The following is a 23253-nucleotide window of genomic DNA, read 5'->3' as shown; positions in this document are numbered from 1 at the left end:
AAATCAGGGCAGTGAGTTTTGGTTAGAATTAAGCTATCTTGCCTATTTCTGGTTTTAACTGTTGGGGTCTATGGCTGAGTAACAGGGCTCACTAAAGCATTGAATTTTATGATAGATTTAAGAGAGAATTCAATTCTTTACAATTATATGTCATTTAGGCATAAAAATGATGCATTTCTTGATTCATATCATTAGATATTCTATGTAAGGTTTAATTTTTTTCAAAAGGCATGTATTAGGTTGATTCTAAAATACTTCTTGCTTTTGTTATATGATGAGTATTTACTGTTCAAGATACTTTCTACTTGATCATTTCTGGGACATAAAAATGTTTAATTTATATATTAGTCTTATATGTGCACAACCTATTAGAACTCTTATATATTCTGATGGTTTGTTGGTTCTCTTGGATTTACTATGTAGATTATTATATGTTACAAGCAAATAATTTCAGTTTTGTCTTCTCATTGCCTAACCTTAAAACTTTTGCTTCATTCTCTTATGTAATTGCATTAAGCGAGACATTTAGCACTATAAATTTATCATTGAGAGTGGATCTTTTTGTCCTTATTCTAAGAAGATAATAAAAGTTCTCTGTTGCTGTGATTTCAGAGATAGGATTTTATTTTTTAAGATTTTATTAATTTATTCAGGAGAGACACAAAGAGGCAGAGATAGGGAGCCTATTGCAGGACTCAATCCCATGACCCCAGGATCACAACCTGAGCCAAAGGCAGACGCACAACCACTGAGCCACCTAGGTGTCCCAGAGAGATAGGTTTTTGATACAAGATAGAAGTTCCTTTGTATTCTGAGTTTTCTGGGAATTTCTTTTCATCTGTGGATGAGCTTGAATGAAATTATTTGTCTAATGGTAAACCACGCTTATATTTCTAGAATAAATCCTATTTGAACATAACACATTTGGTTTTATTGTGCTTTGCTTGAATACAATGTTATTTTAAGATCTTATTTAGGATTTTCTTATTTGTGCTTATGTGTAAATTTGATGGAATTTTTTTGTCCTTTATCCAACTTTGAAATCAAGGTTATATTTTTTGGTAAAATTATCTTCATTAGTTTGTCACCTTTCTGGTCTGAAACAAATTTTCTGTGGCAGAGATTAATTCTTGAAATTTTGAAAGAATTGTCTTGTTAAAGCCATGTTAATTTTGAATTTCCTTTAAGGGAAAGGTCTTTGATTACCATTTTTACTTATTCATTGGTTATCTATCTAAATTATCTTTTATTTCTTACTATACTAATTTTTACTTTTAATAAACTCTTTAATATATCAATTTCATCACAGTTTTTAAATGTTGTAGTTGATGATATTATTCACAATATTGTGCTATTACTTATTAATTTCTCTTTTTTTGTATCCTCTTTTTCTTGATCATCATGTCAGAAGTTTGGTTTGTCTTAACTACTCTTTTTAGAGAACAAACGTCTTTTGGCTCATTTGTTTCTTGTTTTCTAATAATTATACTTAACATATTAAATATACTTCTAAGCACTACTTTACTACTTTCCAAAATATTTGGAGATCAAGCGTTTTCATAGATATTCAATGATAAGCATTTTTATTACATTTATGGTTACTTCAGTAGTATTTTTCTGTTCTTTCTAAATCAGATTTCTTCAAGCTGTTGTTTTTTATTGTATTGTCTGAGAATGTGTTCTGATTGGTTTGGTCATCTTCTAAATTTTCTAAATATGTTTAATTAACTAGGAGCACCTGAGTGGCACAGTTGGTTAAGTCTCTTGGTTTCTTTTGTTTTCTTTTCTTTTTTTTTTTAAGATTTTAAGAGAGAGGCAGAGACAGAGGCAAAGGGAGAAGCAAACTCCATGCAGGGAGCCCAATGTGGGACTCGATCCCGGGATTCCAGGATCATGCCCCGGGCCGAAGGCAGGCACTAAGCCACTGAGCAGGGATCCCCAGCCTCTTGGAGAGGTTGTGATCTCAAGGGGTTGAGAGATTGGGCCCCATGTTGGGCTCCACACTCCGAGCAGTCTGCTTGAGATTCTCTCTCCTTCTCCTCCTTCCACTCATGCACTCTCGCTCTCTCTCAAATAAATAAATCTTTTTTAAAAAACCCTAATTGTATATATAGTTATGTATTTATATTCATTACTTTGAATTTAGTTAAATTACTATACCTTTGAAGTTTTTCCTTTTCAAGTCTTTTTAAAAATATTTGACCCCCTAGTCAATGTTTACTTGTAAATTTCACAAACTTGCAAGTATCTTTCCCTCAAACAAAAAAAATACTTGACACTCTCCACTTACCCATCTGTTTTGTCAGAATTGTCTGGTGTTTAAAATCTCTATTGTTAATGATACACATGTGTGTCCTTGTTTATTATGTTTTAATATTTGCTCATACAGAGAGGAGTAAGCTTTCCTTTGATATTTCTTTTTCCTTTTTTTCAAGGTAAGAGTAATATCTCATAGACTTCTCCAAGATTATTTCTACTGCTAATTTATAAATTTCCTTTAAGAGTTTTTTCAAATCATCTGAGACCTTGTTGGCTAAAATATCCTACTTTCATAACAATTTAGAAAAATGGTTTGACTTGTTTCAAAAGTCTGTTTTGTTTTTTTTTTAAATTGGAATATGAATATATTTCTTTATTAGGATGCTCACAAGAATGACACACTAGCACTGTCCTTCTGATGTGATAAAGAATACATACATCTGACCCACATTCTGGCAGGAAACAGGCATAAGGGCTCTCAGAGCTGGTACCAAGTGTCCACTGAAGACAACTCCATTCACCAGAGAGGATGTTTCCTTGATTCCAATGTCTCTGCTGTAGCTTCCAGTCAGGGCTCTGTGACTTGCTCAGACTTCATTCCAGCGTCAGTGGACCCTCTTTTTTTTCCTAGCCACTTCTCAACTCCTTACATCAGCTTCCCCATGTCTAACTCACCCAGCTAGCCTCTGGAATTTTGCAGCACATCTCTTTGGTATGCTGCTGCCCTGCCACCCTCAGGGGCATGGTTGGGATTTGGGGGAAAGGGGAACATCACATTACCAAAGCAAACAGCAGGAGCATATTGGCAAATGACACTTGGACACACATCTAACAACCTCAAAGAATACATGCTTTCTCCCCTAATGATCCATAATCCCCTAGAGACCAAACACATATGGAATGATTCTGTACTCCAGGCACAAAGGATACAAAGTGAATGGTGTTTACATCCACCATGTCCTACACGCAGCAGGAAGTGAGCTCGAACCAGATCTCTAATGAGGCTCTTCCCTGCATCTGAATGGTGTCACCACTCTGTTTCTGCCTGTTCTCGGCATTAGTTCATTTTTCAAAAGGGAGGATAGGATGGTAGAGAGAGAGTAGAATGGGAGACAGAGGTGGGGTGGGGGATTAATATACGGAGAACAACCTGTAAAACAAAAATAATACGAAAATGCAAAACCCGGATTTAGTACTAGAATATAACAAGAGAAGGTAGCTGGAGAAACTATATGCGAACAGACGATATGATACACAACCCCAGGGGGAGGACTGGACTCAGTGAGGAGTGGGACAGAGGCCAGTGGTTTACACTAAGAGCCTTTCAATGGACTGCTGAATCGACTGGATCTGCTGCTTCAGCTGCGAGCCTTGTTTGATGGTGACAGAGCAGGCAATGACAGGCCTGGACACCCCACAGGCCCGCCCGAGGGCCTGCTTGGAGCGCACAAACACGTAGGACACGTTCTTATCTTCACACAGCAGCGGAAGGTGCAGGATGATTTCCAGGGGCTCAGCGTCTGCAGCCATCACGATGAACTCAGAGATGCCTTTGTTGAGGGTTTTGGTGGCTTCGTTGGCTCCTTTCCGAAACTGCTTGTAGTTACATGACTGCTGAACAAGGTCCAGTAGTTTCTTGGTGAGGTGGGCATCTGCAAGGGGGTAGGCCTTAGGATTTACATCAGCCTCAGTCATCGCGCCTGCCTCGGTGGTCTCCTGCCCGGTACCGCAAGGACACAGCCAAAAGTCTGTTTTTAAGGTTCATTTCTACATTTTCATTGGAGGAGATATGGGCAGAACATGTCTTCTTTAGGAGGTATAGTTATGGCCCTCCAGTTGTGTCAGATATCCTGATTCATTAGGTGGATTCCTCAGAGATCTCTCCCCACTCTAGGTATTTGTGACTTCAGTTCCACAGAGTAGACAGTGCCTCCTCTGTTTACTTTGGGTCTCAGCTCCTGACCTTCAGGTTTCCTCTATTGTAATTGCTTGCCCTGTAGGTAGTCTTGTTGGGCAAAGTCTTTTAAAATTTTTCAGACTGGCTCTTTTAAAGTGTTCCATATCTGGTCTACAGAAAACACAGCCTATTTATGGATGATACACTTCTACCACTTCTCTTCTTAATTTATTACCATGGGTAGCTCCAGTCAGCTTTTCACAGTTATATTTTTTTAAGCTCTGCACTTTTCCTAAACCTCCTCATAATTATAAGGGATGTTTATAAAGTTTTTACAGCGGTTCTCTGAAACTTCGTGCTCTAGTTTCGCTCGCAGAGGTTTCAAAGTTACACAGTACTCTGACATTTTTCTCTTGAAACAAATCCTCTCTATCCATTGTATTGCTCAGTCCCCTAATTTATATATTCTTTTGGTGACTAATGAGCTGAGTATCACAAAACCAGCTTTCTAGTGTTTTACAGCATTTACTTGAAATGATCTGGCCTTATTTCTCTTGGCTTATGTGATCTCTATCAAAACAACAGGTAAAGTCAGGTGTAACATTTTGTTACATCTCTCTTTTTCTTCTTTTGGCATAGATTATTTTCTTTTCACTTATAAGTTTGAGTTCCTGAAATATCTTGTTAAACTTTGTTTCTTTAGGAGTTTAGCTTTCTTCTAGGGGGTATTAGCTAATTTAGCTGATGTTGTATAATTGGGTGAAGGAATAAAACTTAGACCTTAGTCTTGTGCCTCATAATTTGTTAGGGGTAAGAATTGGGCATAGGCAAAAACACTTCTGCTTTAGGACAGAAAGCCGCTGGTTGTAGTTTGTAATTCTTCTTCAGTAGTCTTAAAACTCTCCTTCAGGGAGTAGCTCAGTCGGCTAAGCATCTGCCTTTGGCTCAGATCTTGGGATTGAGGCAAAGGGAATCTGTGGCTCTCTCCCTCTTCACCCCTCACTGTGCTCATGCTCTCTTTCTCGCTCACTCTCTCTCTCTCTCTCTCTCTCAAATAAATAAATAAAATCTTAAAAAAAACAACAGCAACAACTAACTGTCTTGATAATCTCATGACCTTCGGGATATGGAAGGGAAATTACAGGGACAGTGTAGGTTGTGAGCTAGCCATTCTGCCTACACTTGTTATTAATTTCTCAGTGCCTCTTGGTTCCAGTACGACCCTATTGATACCTTCTCATACTATATTTGGCTTTTTTTTTTTTTTTTTTTGCTTCACAGAATTAGAACCAGCAGTGTTGAGAGGAGGAATAAAGTGTACTTTTAAAAAATGCTCTTTTCTTTTAAAAAGAGTCCTTGATATCCAGTTCCTTTCATTCAGAACTATAGTCCCTTATACTGTGATGCTGCAACTGTCTTCTTTTGCTGCAGAGGTCACTCTGATTTTATGTTTATTTGAGAGATCCCTCAACCTCCTCCTCTGAGACGTTTCTAGGATTGAACTCTGAGGAATGAATTTATACCCACCCCTACATCTTGTCAAGCCCTGTACAGCCCAACAATTCTACACTTTATCTACTTATTATTAATATTATTAATCTCTAATCATATCCGACATTTATAAGCATGTTAATAGGAAATAGATGTTCCTTTTGGAAGGGAAGAAACTTAAAAACACATTCTAACAAAGTAAGAAATGACTCAAACTTTAAGAATACATGAGTGGAAAGATGGGAAATTTGTGTTAGTATAAAGGAATTATTGTGACCTCTGAATCCACTTTATATAGAAAGAGACTAAATGGTATTGTAAGTATAGTATTTATTATTATTTATTATTGTAAGTATAGTATTTATTTTAAGTAAAATAAAACTTAAAAAAATTAAAAATTATAAAATTTAAAACAGATTTGTCCAGGGCTCATGACTGCCCCAGTTGGTAGAATATGTGACTATTTATCTTGAGTGTTTTGAGTTTAAGCCCCATATTGGGCATAGAGCTAAGAAATCAATAAGATAATTCTATAAGGAGCAGTTTATCTACTATAATAATAATTTAACTGTGAAACAGATATATTCCCAGTGCCTATCAACAAAAATGTTTTGTACACTTAAAAGAAATAAAGTTAACTTGGGCTATATATATGATCCCAGGATACCATGGATGTTCTTTGTGTGGGAAGAAATGTGGACATTTTATCGGTTTCCTGAATTTTATATAATACTTAGCTATCTTTTATAATTGGAGAAAGTTACTTCCAAAGTAAGATTGAATAGAGATGAAAATAAAATCAATATGCCTTGAGCTTTTATAATGAACTTTATAAAATGTAAATAAAGATAGAACTGAAAGTAAACATTTATTTTGACTCAGATGTTGCTTTGTGAATTTTTCAGTGGAAGTGAAGAAGCTCTTTCCAATGAAGACTGTGAAAATGTTTACCACTTGGTGTACTCAGCACATCGCCCTGTTGCTGTGGCAGCTGGAGAATTCCTTCACAAAAAGTGAGTTAATTATCTTTGAAACCAGGTTCTACTTTGGTTTTGTTGTTGTTTTAGAGTTAGAAGAAGAGAGTAATAGTAAGAATAGTGTTAGAAGTGGCCACTTCAAATTTGGGGGGCTGTAATATCCTTTTAGCCTATGTGCACATCATAAATTAAATCCCTGAGAACGATGTCCTTTATGACATACTCCTTTTTCCTGAAATCTAAAAGGATGGTTCTCAACATCCTATGTGAGTGGAGATTGGGGAAGTACATGAAGTTTATAGACATTTCCACAGATAATGTATTTCATTTCACCATTTTTTTCCTTTTTAAAATTCTTAGTTCTCATATTAACTTCTCAACATTAGTAATCTAAAATCGTCTTCAAAATGCCTCCCAACTTTTCATGGTTTTTTTTTATGGGGAGTGAGGATTGTTTTAGGCAGTAATCTATAGTGATTCTGAAAGCTATATATACTGTTGCAATTTAATTAAAAAGCAAAACCTCATCTCTTTTTTTTTTGACAAAGCATAGAGTTAATGAGAGTTTATGAATATAATTAAATATTCTATTAAATACGTTTTGATGTTGGTCTTTTGTATGATCTATAATTTATTAGTAAATTCATTCTTAAAGTTTAAACATCTAGGGGGATTTACTTTTTTTTTGTTTTTTTGTTGATAGATTTAACTTAGTGACTTTAATTGTAGGCAGGTGAATCTAGAAGTCTACTACATGTAGTAATTTGTGATTATTATTCAGCACAGACATAAATCATGCATTGGGCAAAATGGTTGTGCATGGGTGATTAACTTTAATAATGGCCTGGCCCTCCATTCAGCATCTGCATCTCCATGCTGCAGCAACAAACTGTTCTCTACTTGGTGTGGTACCTTTCAATGTAGGAAATGTTGATTCTATGTGAAAAATCTCTTTTAAAAGGAAGTTGACTGGGGCACCTGGGTGGCTCAGTAGTTGAGTGTCTGCCTTTGGCTCAGGGCGTGATCCTGGGGTCCTGGGATCGAGTCCCACATCAGGCTCCCCATAGGGAGCTTGCATCTCTCTCTCTGCCTATGTCTCTGCCTCTGTCTCTCATGAATAAATAAATAAAATATTTAAAAAAATAAAGGAAGCTGGCTACCTTTATTACTAGTGAGTGCATGCTAGTAATGAAAGTAAGGGAGGAAATCAAACTTTTCAGGCATGACTCTTAAAGTAATATATTGACTTTTCCACTGATTCTGACATCTGTGGCTAATAGAATAGTGTTGTTTCCATATTTATCTTGAGGTGTTGACTGTCACAAATATCAAGGGTGTATTGTAGTCTTTTCCTTTTCCAGGACTGTTATATTCTAGTTAGTCTCTATTTTCTACTTAACTTTTCAAAAAGCTTTGTGTTTTTAGAATTTATTACTTTTATAGTTTCATTGAAAAAGATTACATAGAGTGGTTCTGCATAGAATTGGGGCCATAAACTGGCAGCACTGGGGTCAGGTCAGAAAGACCCTTGTATTTTCCTAAGTTTGAGATACTTGCTCAGCAAGTTTAAAATTGGAATGTTTTACATAAAAATCCACAATTACAAGCCTTTATTTCTTTGTGAAAATGAAATTTCTATTCAAATGGAAGGTTCACTCCATAAGCTTATTTTAATGCCCTTGCCCAGGAGATTCACAGTTTGAGAACTTTTGAAGCCTAATTATGTCTTTGAGCATTCCCCTATCATTTAATATTGTCATGTTTTAAAATCTTAACAAGTAAGTTTTGGAATAGCTTCAGGAGTTCTGTGATTAAGTTTAAAAGAAAAACATGCAAGAGTGCACATACACATGTTGTCTGCTTTGTAGTATAATTTATATGCTGTACACAAGCTCAATCACACGTCTGTAAAATAGTAAAATATATCTGAAATGAGTATTTTAATAGTCATCAAAAATCTACAGTTTAGTTTTAGAAAACTTAGGCTGATTCCTAAGTACCTTACATTTATATATAGTATGATTATCCAGTTTTGTACATTTCAGTTATAAAGGACACTTATTTTTTTCCATTTGTTCCTTCCTCTGAAAGCTATCTAAGTAAACAGAATTTTCTCTTAAACCAGTCAAATAGCTATACTGATGTAGCTTCAAATTAATGTTCTAATCTTCTCCTCTTGCCATATAATTTCCCCTACCCCCAAAATACTCAACTTTTCTGTATTCATTTTCTGCCTGAGATCAGCTTATTTTTATGTCATATGAAATTATTCTTTATTCATTTATTTAGCCTCTCATCTGAAGGGCTTACTGTAATTTCCATATCTAAACCAACACACACTATGTTCCTATTCCTACTTGTTTTTCCTTATAACACTCAAGATAGTATATATTTATCTACTATTTATTTCTGTTAGAGTGAGAGCTCCATGAGAATAGGGATTTTGTCTTTGTCCACTGTTACATCCCATTTTCCCAGAGCAATACCTGGAAATAAAGTACCTAGAGCATTCCTTAAAATATTTTAGAATAAATCTTAGCAAGTTAAAATTTCTGAATCATGTCTTCATCATAATTTAGAAGTTTTACCATTAAGTGATATTTTTAATAATATAATGTTTATGTCATTTTATTCTGTGCTGATTAGTGAGTACTGTTTTTAGTTAATAAGCTGAAAATGTTAGAAGTAATCATTAAAAGAATGAATTTTTATAATTGTTATAGAACATATAGTTAAATTATTTAATTCATTCTGAATATTTAAGAGAAAATAGAACTCTTTAAAATTATATATATTCTAATGTCTATCACATAGGATGAAAACAGTTTATATTTTTTGTAAATACTTAAACATTGATTAGTCAAAAAGCTTCCTTTTACATTGTGTATATGATTGAATTATGCAAAATTTTTTAGATCCAATAATTTTTAACCTATAAAAGCATCAGTCACATGGTTTGAAATAAATCAGTAAGCTGATATCTGATACTGTTTTTTTAAACACTAAAATAATTTGTACAATGAAGGAAAAGACTAAAATTGATATCCATGCCAATTCATAATGCTCTTGTTTTACTTAATTTGTAGGCTGTTTAGCAGACATGACCCACAAGCAGAAGAAGCATTAGCAAAGAGGAGAGGAAGGAATAGTCCAAATGGGAACCTTATTAGGATGCTGGTTCTTTTCTTTCTTGAAAGTGAGGTAAATTTTAACATAAGTCCTTATTTTATTTTTTTGTGTTAGAATACATTTTAAATAAAAGTGTCATTTAATTCATTGTAATTGATTATTTTTAAATCCTATGAAAATAAGCCTGTTTTTCACAAAACTGACTGCATGTCTATCTGATTATAAAATCTGTATTCTGCCTTTTATGGGAGTATATATGCAGGTGTAGGTCAACACTGAATATAGGCTAGCAATTTTTAAACTTAGAATATCATAATACTACATAATTGCTTTTTATTTTTCTTGAATTTTTGTTGATAACTTTTAAATTACATAAAAAGCTTGTAAAAGTTGTCAAGCAGTTAAAACCATTAGTTCTGACTTGTTTGAAAATTACATTTTTTAAGGAGAAATAAAATAGGAATTTAAATGTTTAATTAATAGATGTACAATCTCCATTAGTAATATTTCCATACGACATTTTGGTGTTAGTTATCACTTAAATAATTTTGCAGTTAACATTCATAATATAGTATCTATCAGAATCTGCTTGTACAAGTGAACTTTGGTTTGTCCAGAAAAAATCTAGAGATCTCGGACCCTGAATTTTACCCAGAAAAATATTTTTAGTTTGTGCTAGAATGTCCAAGAAGGTAAGAAACTTCAAAATTCTGACTGCTCAAATTTGAAAGTGCTGGAGGTATGAGAAATAGACAAACAGGCAGCCTATATGAAAATTGAGATCAGGGAATTAGGAGCTGTGTCAGTAGAATAAGTGAAGTTTGGACAAAGCAGGGCAAAAGAGTCACCTTTATTTTTTAAGCAAATTGAAAAGAACAAAACGAATAAAGTCAAGAACAAAACTGGGGAGTTGCATTTGAGTAAAGGATGTGTTTAGGAATAGTATTTTTAAATATGTATCGATTACATGAAGATCTTGTTAAATAGCATGCAAATTTTAATTCAGTAGTTTTGGGATGTGGTCAGAGAGGCTGCATTTTAAATGCTCTTAGATGTGTATTTATGTATTTATGTATTTATGTCTGCCCTGGCCCAGGGACCGACCATACTTTATGTTGTAAGGGTTTAAAACATTATTTTCTTAAAAAGTAAGTACAGATTATTATGGAATAAAATTCAAAATGCTTGTGAGGTTTAAGATAAAACACTAAATACTCAGTAAATATACTGTGATAGACCATTTCAACTTCTATCTTTAGCCCCTTAGATTTTAAAGGAACCAGGATTAAAAGTATTATGCAAAGTCAAGTCCTGTATGAAAATTTTACTTTAATAGCAACAATACTTTCAAAAAATGATAGAGATGAGACATTCAAATAATATTTAGATTGTTGAAAAGTTTAAGGAATATGATGATCTAAACTAATTGAAATTGTTCAATGAAAGAACTTTTTGGGTCTCTGAAAGCCCGAGGACTTTTCCTTTTGGTATATTAAAAGGCATAAGGACTTAGTTTTACACAGTTTCATCTTTTTTTTTTTTTTTTCAGTTTCATCTTTTAATTAAAGCAGTAATTTGTAATGTGTATTGCCACTCTGTTTGCAGGTGATATTACTATATTCTTGTGTTTGCTGCTATCTACTAAAGTGTTATAAGAATATTAAAATATATTTCCCAGTTCCCCTCTATAGCATTCTTGTCAGCTGCAGAAGCAATTGCAAGTCATGTTTAAAAGGTTTTAGTTAATTCATAGTAATATTGCTCTTTATAGTCACCAGCGTTTCACAATAAGCATTCTTGGTTAAAATCTCTTTTCTTATCCTGTAAAACTAGTGTACACCTGGAGCTGAATGCTTGTTAAAGCCATATTCTTATGGTGGGATTCTGTTTGTGTCCTACTCTGAATTCCTCTTTATTATAGCACATGTTAGTAATAGTTTAGTAAGTAGACTCATAAAAAGTTGAATTGCAAGAAACTTTAGAAGTCATAATGTAGAATAAGTATAGCTTTATAGATAAATTACCAGTTAACTAGAATTAACTGAAGTGATTATCCATCTTTCTTTCTTTGTTTTACTGGATGTTAAGAACAACATTTTAGTAATAGAATTCTAAAATACTGTAGCAAAAGAGGTTTATAGTCAGTAGAGTAGTTTCTCTCTTTTATATATGAATTACAGGTAAAATAATGGAGATTAAGATATATATCTAAACTAGTTAATTTTCTTTCCTTTTTATACCAAAATAACATTTTAAAGCCATCACAATCTTTATAGCAGTCATTTATTTCAGTGATAAAATGCCTTGTGTGGTTTCAATGTGTGACAGTTGGTAAGATAAATGGTATTTGAATGTGGCGAACCTAGATTTCTCTCTATCTAATGTGACCATAGAACTTACTATATAAACTGATGCTTTTCAGAGTGACAAAGATATTATTAATAATTATTCCAAAGCAATCAAAGCAATAAGCATAACCCAAAACATTGCTGATGATAAAGAAGTATGATCACCTTCCTTCTAGGCATATGAAGTGATGGAGTTAATTATAACAGTCATTTAAGATGGAAGATTAACAGACATTATTAACATATCCAGGAAATCTCCCCATAATGCTCATTAATGATAGTATATGAATGATAACTTTTTTCGCCTTTACTTTCATATGTTCTTCAAGATTCACCAATAACTGGCTCTGTCTTAGCAGAGAATAAAACCTAGTATAGAAGTATTTAGAATTTTAAGCCTAGTATCTTAGGGTGATTATTTGCATTATAAATAATTTTTCATAAAAATCAAGTAAGGTTCTATTATGCAGTCAACTCTGTTAGTGTATTTAACTACTTGACGAAGAGGTCAATAGGTAGAAAAAACAGGTAAAATATTATGAGTAACTTTGAAACCAGTTAAAGATGAATCAGAATGTACCCAGAAAATTGTAATTAAAGTCACCAGGAAAATGAGCTTAATTTACCTTACATACAAGTTTAGGAGAGACCCTATAAAATAAATTACATTCAGATACAGCAGAGTAAAATCCACCTAGATATAAATATAATTTTACATATAACTTTATATGTTATATGTAATTTGTAAATAAATTTAAATGTAACTTTATCTATTTTACAGTGACTCTTTATCTATTGGGTTACCTTTTTTTTCCATCTAATTCCTGAAGAATGCTTGCAGATACTTGATTTTCATGCTGTTTTTATGAAATCATGATACCAAAAACTATTCTTAGAAAATTTATTTTTGTTTCATTATTAGTGTTCCAGGTATTCCAGGATTTTCTGTAGCCATTGAGAATGTTTCAGGGCCTTCCTTCCAATAGCTTTATCTTTCACTACCAATAGAAAGTCATTGGTATAAAGTTTCTGAAAGATGCTTATTTTTTTTTTTTACTCTTTTTACTCTTTTTACTCTTTTTAGCCATGTTAGAATTTTTTTTTCTGAAACATGGATTCACATGATATTCTTGTAGAGATTTGAGACTAGCAAGTTATGTGGTCATCACATATGCCCCAAGACAGAAAGACTGTATTATAAACATTATGTCAAGCTAATGTCTTGACTCACCTTGTTAATATTGATTGTTGTTGCTCATACTGGTGAATTTGAAACTCATAATCAGAAAATAGGCCAACACATAATCATGTCCTTCTGGTATAAGCATTGAGTTTGAAAAAACTGGTTACTGGTATTAACATAATGGAGTCTACTAAGCTACCACCTTAACTAATCAAAAAGATGAAGAAATTGTCAAAGAAGTTAGCATCTCCATTGAGAACATTGGCTATCACATACAAAAAATTTCTGGAAAAATGACAACATGCCTGATTTTTAGTATGCCTTGATTCAAGACATAGAGAAGTCATCTTTAAAAATGCCAATGATCATGGAATTATACTACTTAAAGCCTTGAATTGTGCCAATAACTCATTCACCTAAAAACCCTAGGCTGGAATAAGTCAAAATGAAAGAGAACTGTGGATAATTTGTGAAAGTTGTAAAGTAAATTATTAACTATAATTCCATTAGAATTAACCCATAGCACCATCCATACAAGGCAAAAAAAAAAAAAAATAGCAGGAACATTTTTCAGATTTTTCTGGTAGAAATCTGAAGTAAACCAAATATCTGAGCAGCGCAGGCTGCTAAAAGGATTAAGCTACAGGTAAGTAAGTGGCTGTGTTTAGCTGAGTTTATTCTTCCCTTTGGAAACATATTTAGGATGTAGACATTGGTCTGAGGAGCAGAGGAGTTGATGAATGCCCCAGATAATTTATGGCCACCAGGAAGTACAGGGAACTTAGGCATTCAAAAGACATGAATACCTACATGTTAAAAGGAAAAGCCTGCCTGATTATAGATTTCCCTCTTTCCACTTCCCTGCATAGCCCAGGAACCCAGGGCCTTGCAATCAGGATTAGCATTACCAGTATTCTTGAATCTAGAATATTAACATAATATGAACTAACAACCAAGAATCACTGAAACTTGAAGCACAAAATCCAACATCAGTGAAAATTTTTTATTCCCCCAGATATAAGAAGAAGCCATTATGAAAGAGGAAGGGCATTCATAGAAATTAGAAACATGATTTCCAAAAGTTAGGAGTGAAGCATATCATTAAATGGCCTGAACACAACCAAAGATTGGTTGTAGATTAAAAACCAAGGGATTTTTCCAAAAGATAGTACAAAAGAAGTGTGAGAAGGAAACTAAAAGGAAGTACAGATTAATAAGTTTTATTATCTAGTAGGAGTTCTGTAAAGAGAGCTTAGAGAGGAAGAACTAAACAAGGGACATTCAGTTAAAATGTTTACACCATGTACCCTTTATAGAAAATATTACTTGATGTTTCCTAGCAAAATAAAAAATACCATAAAAGGAAAACAAGGAATATGAGTAACATTGGCAAACAAATAAATCTGAAAAAACTTAAAACTAAACCTACATAATATGGCTGTGAAGCTTACTGCAAATGCCTAAAAATTATTCTTAAAATGTAGGAGTGTAATGTAAAATTAAATGAAGAGAAATAAATAAATGTGTTAGGGATCACAAATGTTTACAGAAAGCGGAGGAGACAGTATCATGTAAGATAAACCAGAATTGAGAACCAAAAATATTAAGAGAAACAGAGAAGAGATATTTTATATGTATAGGTCTAATCCACCAAAAATACAATTGTGAACCTTTTCTACCTGTTTTATAGGTATACTTAACATGTACACATAGGCATAAAAGCTAGTTTATTTAACATTTGACATAGGGGTTAATTTAATTGTGGTGAAATAGACATGACAAAATCGGTTATTTTAACTATTTTGAGGTATACAGTTCATTGGCTTAAATACAATCACATAACTATGCAAATTTCAATGCCATCCATCTCAAGAACTTTAAAAACCTTCCTGAACTGAAACTCTATACCCATTAAATAATAAATCCATTCCAACATAGGTTTTAATAGCTACAACTTTGAAACTATTTGTTTTTCTGTTTTCTGCTGTTAATTTGCATTTTTGAAACCAGGTCGTACATCACTTGTAGCTATCATTGTTGGAATGATGTTACTGATGACCTGAGAACAGTAGTTTCGTAGGATATGTAAATCTGGAAAGTTTGAATGTATCTTACTATAAACCTTTCCTTGTGTTCTTTCTAAGCAGAGATGCTAATAACCTTATCTACTCTGGAGAAAAATCACTGGAAAATTCTGTGTGTGCATATGCTTGTATGTGTGGTTTTCCTGAGACATTTGAGGAGCTAGAATGTAAGATTTAAAATGCAATGAAGCATAGAATTAGGAGTGCAGATGAAGCAGAACTTTAAATTTCATCAAAATGCACATAGAAGAATTAATGATAGAATCAGGAATGAAGAAGAAAACCAACTCACTTATCAAATATGCCAGTAGATAAATAAAAACCAGTAGATCTAGAAAGGAGACTTTCATTTGGGGCCACTATTCATGATGCAAGAAGTGTTTTCTCTCACAAGTATAAGCACATGTAACTGAAATAAGAGTTGTATGAAATAGTACTTAACTTTCTATGTGCTATATACTTTTTTTTTTAAATGTTGGTCTTAATGCATTAAGTTATTTTAACAACCAATGAATAGATTGAAACGTATAGTTTGAAAAACACTAATCTAGAAACTGGTTTATCTAGATGTCATAAGCCTCAAAGGTAGAAGAACTTTTATATAAAGGTGGAGACCTTAGTTGAAGCAGAAACTAAAACAGTACCAACATCTCTATTTACTTTCTCTGAAAAGTTTTTTGTATAATATTCTTCATGATGTAATAACTAACAAGTGTTAGAGAGTTTGGTGTGAAGTGTTTGATAAGGAACATGAGAGTATTTGTTACTGTGGGAACATGGGCCAAAGAAATTGGCAAGAGTAATGAGCAGCAAAAAGTTGGTATGGGGTAGGATAGGGAATGCAGTGAGTTAAATGGAAATGAGAATACAAAAAAGAAGAAATAGAGTAACTTAACATTTTGACCTTGACCAAGATGACAGAGATGTAAAGTAAGTAATACTGGTACCAAATTTTCAAAGGAATTCTGGGAGAAAGGAATTTATTTCCTTTAAAAAAATTTTTAAAAAGCTAATTATAGAAACAAACCAAGAATAATGAAAAGTGACCTTCATCTAATTTGTAATTTCAGGAATTTTGTTAACTAGTTATATTCTCATTTTCCACATCTATAAATGATGTCATTGGACTAGGAGATCCTTAACATTGCTACTGCAAAAAAAAAAAAATTATCAAGTTTATGCATTACATCCCCATTATTTACAATGACATACAAATATATTTATTCTTTTCTAAGTGGCTCTTGTAAATGTTGTGACCAAGCCATTTCATTTATAAGGAAAATGGTTTATTAAATCGACATATTAGTAATTTCTTCATTAAATATTCTTTAATCATAATTGATTTGTTATTTTTAGTTACACGAACATGCAGCCTACTTGGTGGACAGTTTGTGGGAGAGCTCTCAAGAACTATTGAAAGATTGGGAATGTATGACAGAGTTGCTTTTAGAAGAACCTGTTCAAGGAGAGGAAGGTATAGTATTTTGACAAGTTGCTTTTTACATATTGATTGGGGTTCCCATAAACACACCATTCTGTATAGGTCACTCCTTAACATTAAATTACATGTAAACATGCTGTGTCTTTTTGCAAAGAGAACAGTTTGTTTCCTGAAATAAGTAAGGATATCTTTAGAGTCTATTACATCTTTTTAGATGAGGAATGCTACCAGCTGCACAAATTCTTAAAAATCTATGTGTTATGTAATGACAAAAAAAGTTTTCTTTATGCTGATTTGAGACACAAAATACTGATGTACTTAACGTAAAAAATAATATGCACCCAGAATGTTATTATATTTATGTGTGAACTTGGGAAAGCCTTTGACACTCAAGGACTTAATAGACCATAACCATCCCCTTTTGTTATATTTTCTTAATTATTAAAACCAGAAAATTAAAAAATTTATTTACTGAGCTTCAAGAAATTGGGAGAAATAATTGTTATATGATAATTTCTGAAGTATGTATCTTATTACATGTTACATAATAACATGAGCAGCAAAATGGATACGTATATTTAATAAAATAGTTATATTCTAATTCTAAAAGTTTATGTGAAAATTAGTTTTTTTTTTTTTGAAAATTAGTTCTTAAAACTAGAAATGCTTTTTCCTAAATGGTTTGTTTTTTAAACTAACACATTGTAGTACTTTGAAGAACTTGTATTTCACTTAATCCATACAACAAACCTGTAATATAGATGATACTTTGATGTAAGCAACACTTGTGAACTAAACCTGGACTTAAGAATCAAAAGAAATACGTTCAGACTTTTAACTCTCTATTCTTTGTGACTACTTTCTCATTTTTCTGATCTTTAGCTTCCTTTTCTTTATAATATAAAGGTTTTTTTCCTTATATATCTTGTATAGTTTTTGTGAGGTTTAAGTAAAATACTGTTGATTCCTTCTTCTGTTTCACCTATTTTTCTGTGTGATTCAACTCTCTGGGATATAAGAACAAAAATGAGTCATCAAGTGCAGTGGACCAAACAGGTCACTATAGGAGAGGGATCATCCCCCAATGTTCTTTCCAAGCAGTGATGCTAATTGGTATTATCTACTCTGGCTTTGACAAATTCAATGACAGAAACAACAGGTATGCATCATATACAAATATACTCCAGTAAAGTGGCCCAAATTGCCTCCTTTAAACTCAAAATATTTGCCTAATAATCTCATTCTTAATCTGTAACACAAATTCTTCCCTAAAATTTCCCAGACTTTCTTTTAAGGTTGAGATTATTAGAGTATATTTGACCCCACTTTATTTACTTTACTTGCATGTGTTTTTTCCCTCTGGATATCCTTGATAAGAAAATGGCTCTATTACTAAATTGATGGGGCCTCCTGCTCACTAGGTCAAACTCGCAACATTACTTCAAATCTCTTTTACTTTTGTGATCACAGAAATATGAACACACATTCTACATTTTCTCCTTATTTTACTTACACATATTCACTGCTAGGTTCACTGACTTTATGCATTCTATTTCTAATGAATCTTAATATTTTCTCTAATAAAATCAATTCTCTTTCTGATCACAACAGCCCAGTCAACACTTGAGCAAAGTGTCTGGCATAGTGTTTAGTAGTACATTCCATTCATTTTTTTACCATTGACTGTCACCATAGAATCAGCATATTATCAGAGCAAGTTAGAGCTTGTTGTCATGATTCCATGCCATTTTTTGTTTTTTGTCACCCCATGCTGTATAAAGGATATGTCCAAGGAGAAGAATGGAGGCAAGGGATATAAATTAAGGGTAGAAGAGCCAAAGTGCTATGCTTTGGTATTATTAACTTTTTACTCATTTAAATAAGATGTACCAGACAGTAAATAGTAATACTATTTAGTATTACTAATTTAGTATTACTTAGTAAATAGTAATTACTAAGTCTGTCTTGTCAAGGTGTTTTGCATGGGTTTTACCTTATTGATATAACTATGTACTATTAGGTATTTTGTTATGATTCAAATTTAGTTGGCATTGGGTTTAACTTCAGTGAAGAAGTTAATTTGGTTTGGTTTAATTTGGTTTGGTTGGTTTGATCTTAGCTAGAAAAGTGAGTTCTAAAATGGGAAAAAGTTCTTAAGTGAACCATAGTTTTAGGATATGATTGAACCTGGGGAAGTAAGACTGAGGAAATTAAGAATAACAAGTATAGAACTGTATCTGTATTGTGACTCAGCTTTTTTCACACATTTGTTCATATGCATGTTGTGCCACGTGTTAGCTCTGGCATGGAAAGGCATCTAAAGCAATTTTCTGTGCTGTTATTTTGCTGTATTTTATCATAACAAAATGCTGCCAGTAACTGACTTATTTTTGAGACTTGATTAGAAATTAAGTTATATTTTATGTAGGTGGAAAATGATAGATATTCCAGTGGATAAAGTTCAGATAGCAGTTGGAAACAGGTCTAAAACTGGGGGAAACACCTTGTCAAAGACTTAACCAATAGCAACGTAAAAACTGCCTCAGTGTTTTAAAGGGACAGGGTTTTGCTGGTGGTGGTGGTAGTGGTGATTGTGTGTGTGTGTGTGCTATAGCAAAATCAAATTACTGAGTAAATTTTTAGTATAATATTAGGGCCTTGGTAATAGGTAACCAGGCAACAAGACCATAAGTAAGCCATTTAATTTATGTGTGAGTCTCTGCTTCTGCATCTATGAAAAAGAAAATCCCTAAAATTTAATGTAGGTAATTTTCTGTGGTCATTTCTGTGATCCAGTACTATATAAAGTAAATACAGATAAGTGGAATTCTTCAAAGCAAGGAATCGTTAGTTTATTTATGATTTAAAAATATGTATTGATCACCTTCTGTATGCTGACTGTTCACACTAAACACTAAGGGTACAGTCTTAAATAAGGTCAGCTCACTGTTTCTCATTGGGAGGCAGATCAAAACCAAGTAAACAGAATAATTTCAAGAGTTAATAAGTGGGATGGATAATAATGATAATAAAGGAGAGGGTTTATCTTTAGATTGAATCCTTAAAAGAAGATTCTCTGAGGAAGCCACATATGAGCACCAAGAATCTGAAGAATGAGGAAGCTAGCTACAGAAAGTGTCTAAAGAGCTATCTAGGTAGATAGCAACTGCAAAGGATATGAAGCATGAATGATACTGTTATGTTCCAGGAGCTGCAATAGCTGGAATACAGTGAACCAGTGGCACAGATGAAATAGAGGCAGAACCCAGATAATGTAGAACATTTTAATTTGTAAGTAGATTTATTTAGTTCGTTCTAAGTTATAGGAAGACATGGAAGGAATTTTTTTTTCCAAAAAACTAAAGGTATTTAATTTAAAGATTGCTCTTATGCTAATACCAGGTCCAGTCTAATGTTTTGTTTTGTTTTAATTTTCCTTTTTTAAAAAATTTTATTTAGATGCAACTAATAACATACAATGTATTATATTGATAGAGGTCAGTGATTCATCAGTCTTCTGTAATACCCAGTGCTCATTACATCATGTGCCCTACTTTATATCCATCACCCAGTCACCCTGTACCCCCACCCTTTCCCTCCAGAAAACTTCAGTTTGTTCCTATGATTAAGAGTCTTTTACAGTTTGTCTCCCTCTCTGATTTCCTCTTGTTTTATTTTTTTCCTCTTTTCCCCTATAATTATCTGTTTTGTTTCTTAAATTCCACATGGGAGCAATATCATATGATAAATGTCTTTCTCTGATTGACTTATTTCACTTAACATAATTTTCTCTAGTTCCATCCACATTATTGCAAATGGCAAGGTTTTTTTTTTTTTTTTATGGCTGAGTAGTAGTCCATTATATATGTCACATCTTCTTTATCCATTCATCTGTCAGTGGATATCTGGGCTTTTTCCATTGTTTGACTATTGTGGTCATTGCTGCTATAAACATTGGGGTACAGGTGCCCCTTCAGATCACTACATTTGTATATCTGGAGTAAATACCCAATAGTGCAATTGCTGGGTTGTAAGGTAGCTCTATTTTCAACTTTTTGAGGAACTTCCATACTGTTTTCCACAATAGCTGTACCATCTTGCATTCCAACCAAAAGTATGAGAGGATTCCCCTTTCTCCACATCCTTCTCAACATATTTTGTTTCATGACTTGTTAACTTACAGCCATTCTGGCTGGTATGAGGTGGTATCTCATTGTGGTTTTGATTTGTATTTCCCTGATGCCGTTTGATATTGAGCGTTTTTTCATGTGTCTGTTGTGCATTTATATGTCTGCCTTGGAGAAATGTCTGTTCATGTCTTCTGCCCATTCTTGATTGGATTATTTGTTCTTTTGGTGTTGAGTTTGATAAGTTCTTTATAGATTATGGATACTAACCCTTTTTCTGATGTGTCATTTACAAATCTCTTCTCCCATTCTGTAGATTGCCTTTTGGTTTTGTCAACTGTTTGCTTTGCCATGCAAAAGTTTTTTATCTTAATGAAGTCCCAATAGTTCATTTTTGCTTATGTTTCCATTGCCTTTGGAGACCTGTTTAGCAAGAACTTGCTGCTTCCAAGGTCAAAGAGGTTGCTGCCTATGTTCTTTAAACGTACTGTTGGATCCTGTTGGCTGGTATCTTGGTGAGAATTTTTGCATCCACGTTCATCAGGGATATTGGTCTGTAATTCTTTCTTTTTGGTGGGATCTTTATCTGGTTTGGGGAGCAAGCTAATGCTGACCTCCTATAACAAGTTTGGAAAGTTTTTTTACATTTCTATTTTTTGAAACAGCTTTAGAAAAATAGGTATTAATTCTTCTTCAGATGTTTGGTAGTATTCCCCTGGAAGCCATCTGGCCCTGGATTCTTGTTTGTTGGGGGATTTTTGATTGCTGCATCAATTTCCTTGATGATTATGGGTCTGTTCAGGTTTTCTGTTCCTTCCTGTTTTAGTTTTAGTAGTTTATGTGTTTCTAGGAATTTATCCATTTCTTCCAGATTGCCTAATTTGTTGGCATATAGTTGCTCATAATATATTCTTATAATTGTTTGTATTCTGTGTTGGTTTGATCTCTCCTCTTTCATTAATGATTTTATTTATTTCAGTCCTTTCTGTTTTCTTTTTGACAGGTCTGGCCAGTGGCATACCAATCTTAATTCTTTCAGAGAACCAACTCTTAGTTTTGTTGATCCATTCTACTGTTCTTCTGGTCTCTATATGTCATTGATTTCAACTCTAATCTTTATTAATTCTCTTCTCCTGCTGGGTTTAAGCTTCATTTGCTGTTCTTTCTCCAGCTCCTTTAGGTGTAAAGTTAGGTTGTATATTTAAGATCTTTCTTGTTTCTTGAGAAAGGCTTGTATTACTATATACTTTCTTTTTAGGACCGCTTTTGCTGCATCCTAAAGGTTTTGAACAATTCTGTTGTCATTTTCATTTGCTTATATGAATTTTTTAAATTATTTAATTTTCTCATTGGTCCATTTATTCTTTAGTAGAATGCTCTTTAACCTCTACGTATTTGAGTTCTTTCCAAATTTCCCCTCGTGATTGAATTCCTGTTTCGAAGTATTGTGGTTTGGGCGCACTTGGGTGGCTCAGTGGTTGAGCATCTGCCTTTGGCATGAGGTGTGATCCCGGGGTATTGGGATCAAGTCCCAAATCAGGCTCATCACAGGGAGCCTGCTTCTCCCTCTGCCTATATTTTTGTGTCTCTTATGAATAAATAAATAAAATCTTTTTAAAATAAAGTATCGTGGTCTGAAAATATGCAGGGAATGATCCAAGTCTTTGGGTACCAGTTGGGACCTGATTTGTGGCCCAGTATATATGATCTCTTCTGGAGAGTGTTCCACATGCACTCAAGAAGAGTGTGTTTTCTGTTGCTCTAGGATGGAATGCTCTGAATATATCTGTAATGTCTATCTGGTCCAGTGTGTCATTCAAAGCCCATGTTTCCATGTTGATTTTCTTCTTATGATCTGTTCAATTGCTGTGAGTGGCATGTTAAAGTCCCCTATTATTTTATTATTAACAATATGTTTAATTTTGTTATTAATTGGTTTATATGGCTGCTGCTCCCATGTTATTGGCATAAATATTTATAGTTGTTAGATCTTCTTGTTGGATAGACCCTTTTAATTATGATAGTGTCCTTCCTCATCTCTTACTACAGTCGTTGGCTTAATACCGAATTTGTCTGATATAAGGATTGCAACTCCAGCTTTCTTTTGATCTCCATTAGCATGATAAATGGTTTTTCACCCCCTCACTTTCAATCTGGAGATCTCTTTGGGTCTAGACTGAATTCTTTGGCAGGTAGCGTATCATTGGGTCTTACTTCTTTATCCAATCTGATACCCCATGTCTTTTGATTGGGCATTTAGCCCATTTACATTCAGAGTAACTTGAAAGATATGAATTTAGTGCCATTGCATTACCTG

General features: G+C 33.5%; 1 protein-coding gene and 1 pseudogene across 3 annotated transcripts in view; one reads left to right on the top strand and one right to left on the bottom strand.

Moving 5' to 3' along the window:
• The window catches only part of STAG1 (STAG1 cohesin complex component), a 401472-nt gene that overhangs the window by 289407 nt on the left and 88812 nt on the right, over positions 1–23253 (top strand). For all 3 annotated transcript variants that reach the window (XM_026015434.2, XM_072726920.1, XM_072726921.1), the window contains 3 exons: positions 6553–6660; positions 9711–9825; positions 16725–16842. In XM_026015434.2, coding sequence (XP_025871219.1) covers positions 6553–6660; positions 9711–9825; positions 16725–16842 — 341 coding nt within the window. The remainder of the gene's footprint in view (positions 1–6552; positions 6661–9710; positions 9826–16724; positions 16843–23253) is intronic.
• On the bottom strand, positions 2618–3993 carry LOC112932487 (NHP2-like protein 1 pseudogene; annotated as a pseudogene).

Source organism: Vulpes vulpes, chromosome 11, assembly GCF_048418805.1.
Source record: "Vulpes vulpes isolate BD-2025 chromosome 11, VulVul3, whole genome shotgun sequence".
Taxonomy (NCBI): domain Eukaryota; kingdom Metazoa; phylum Chordata; class Mammalia; order Carnivora; family Canidae; genus Vulpes; species Vulpes vulpes.
The sequence above is the reverse complement of the archived record's forward strand: the minus strand, read 5'-3'. Positions and strand labels throughout refer to the sequence as shown.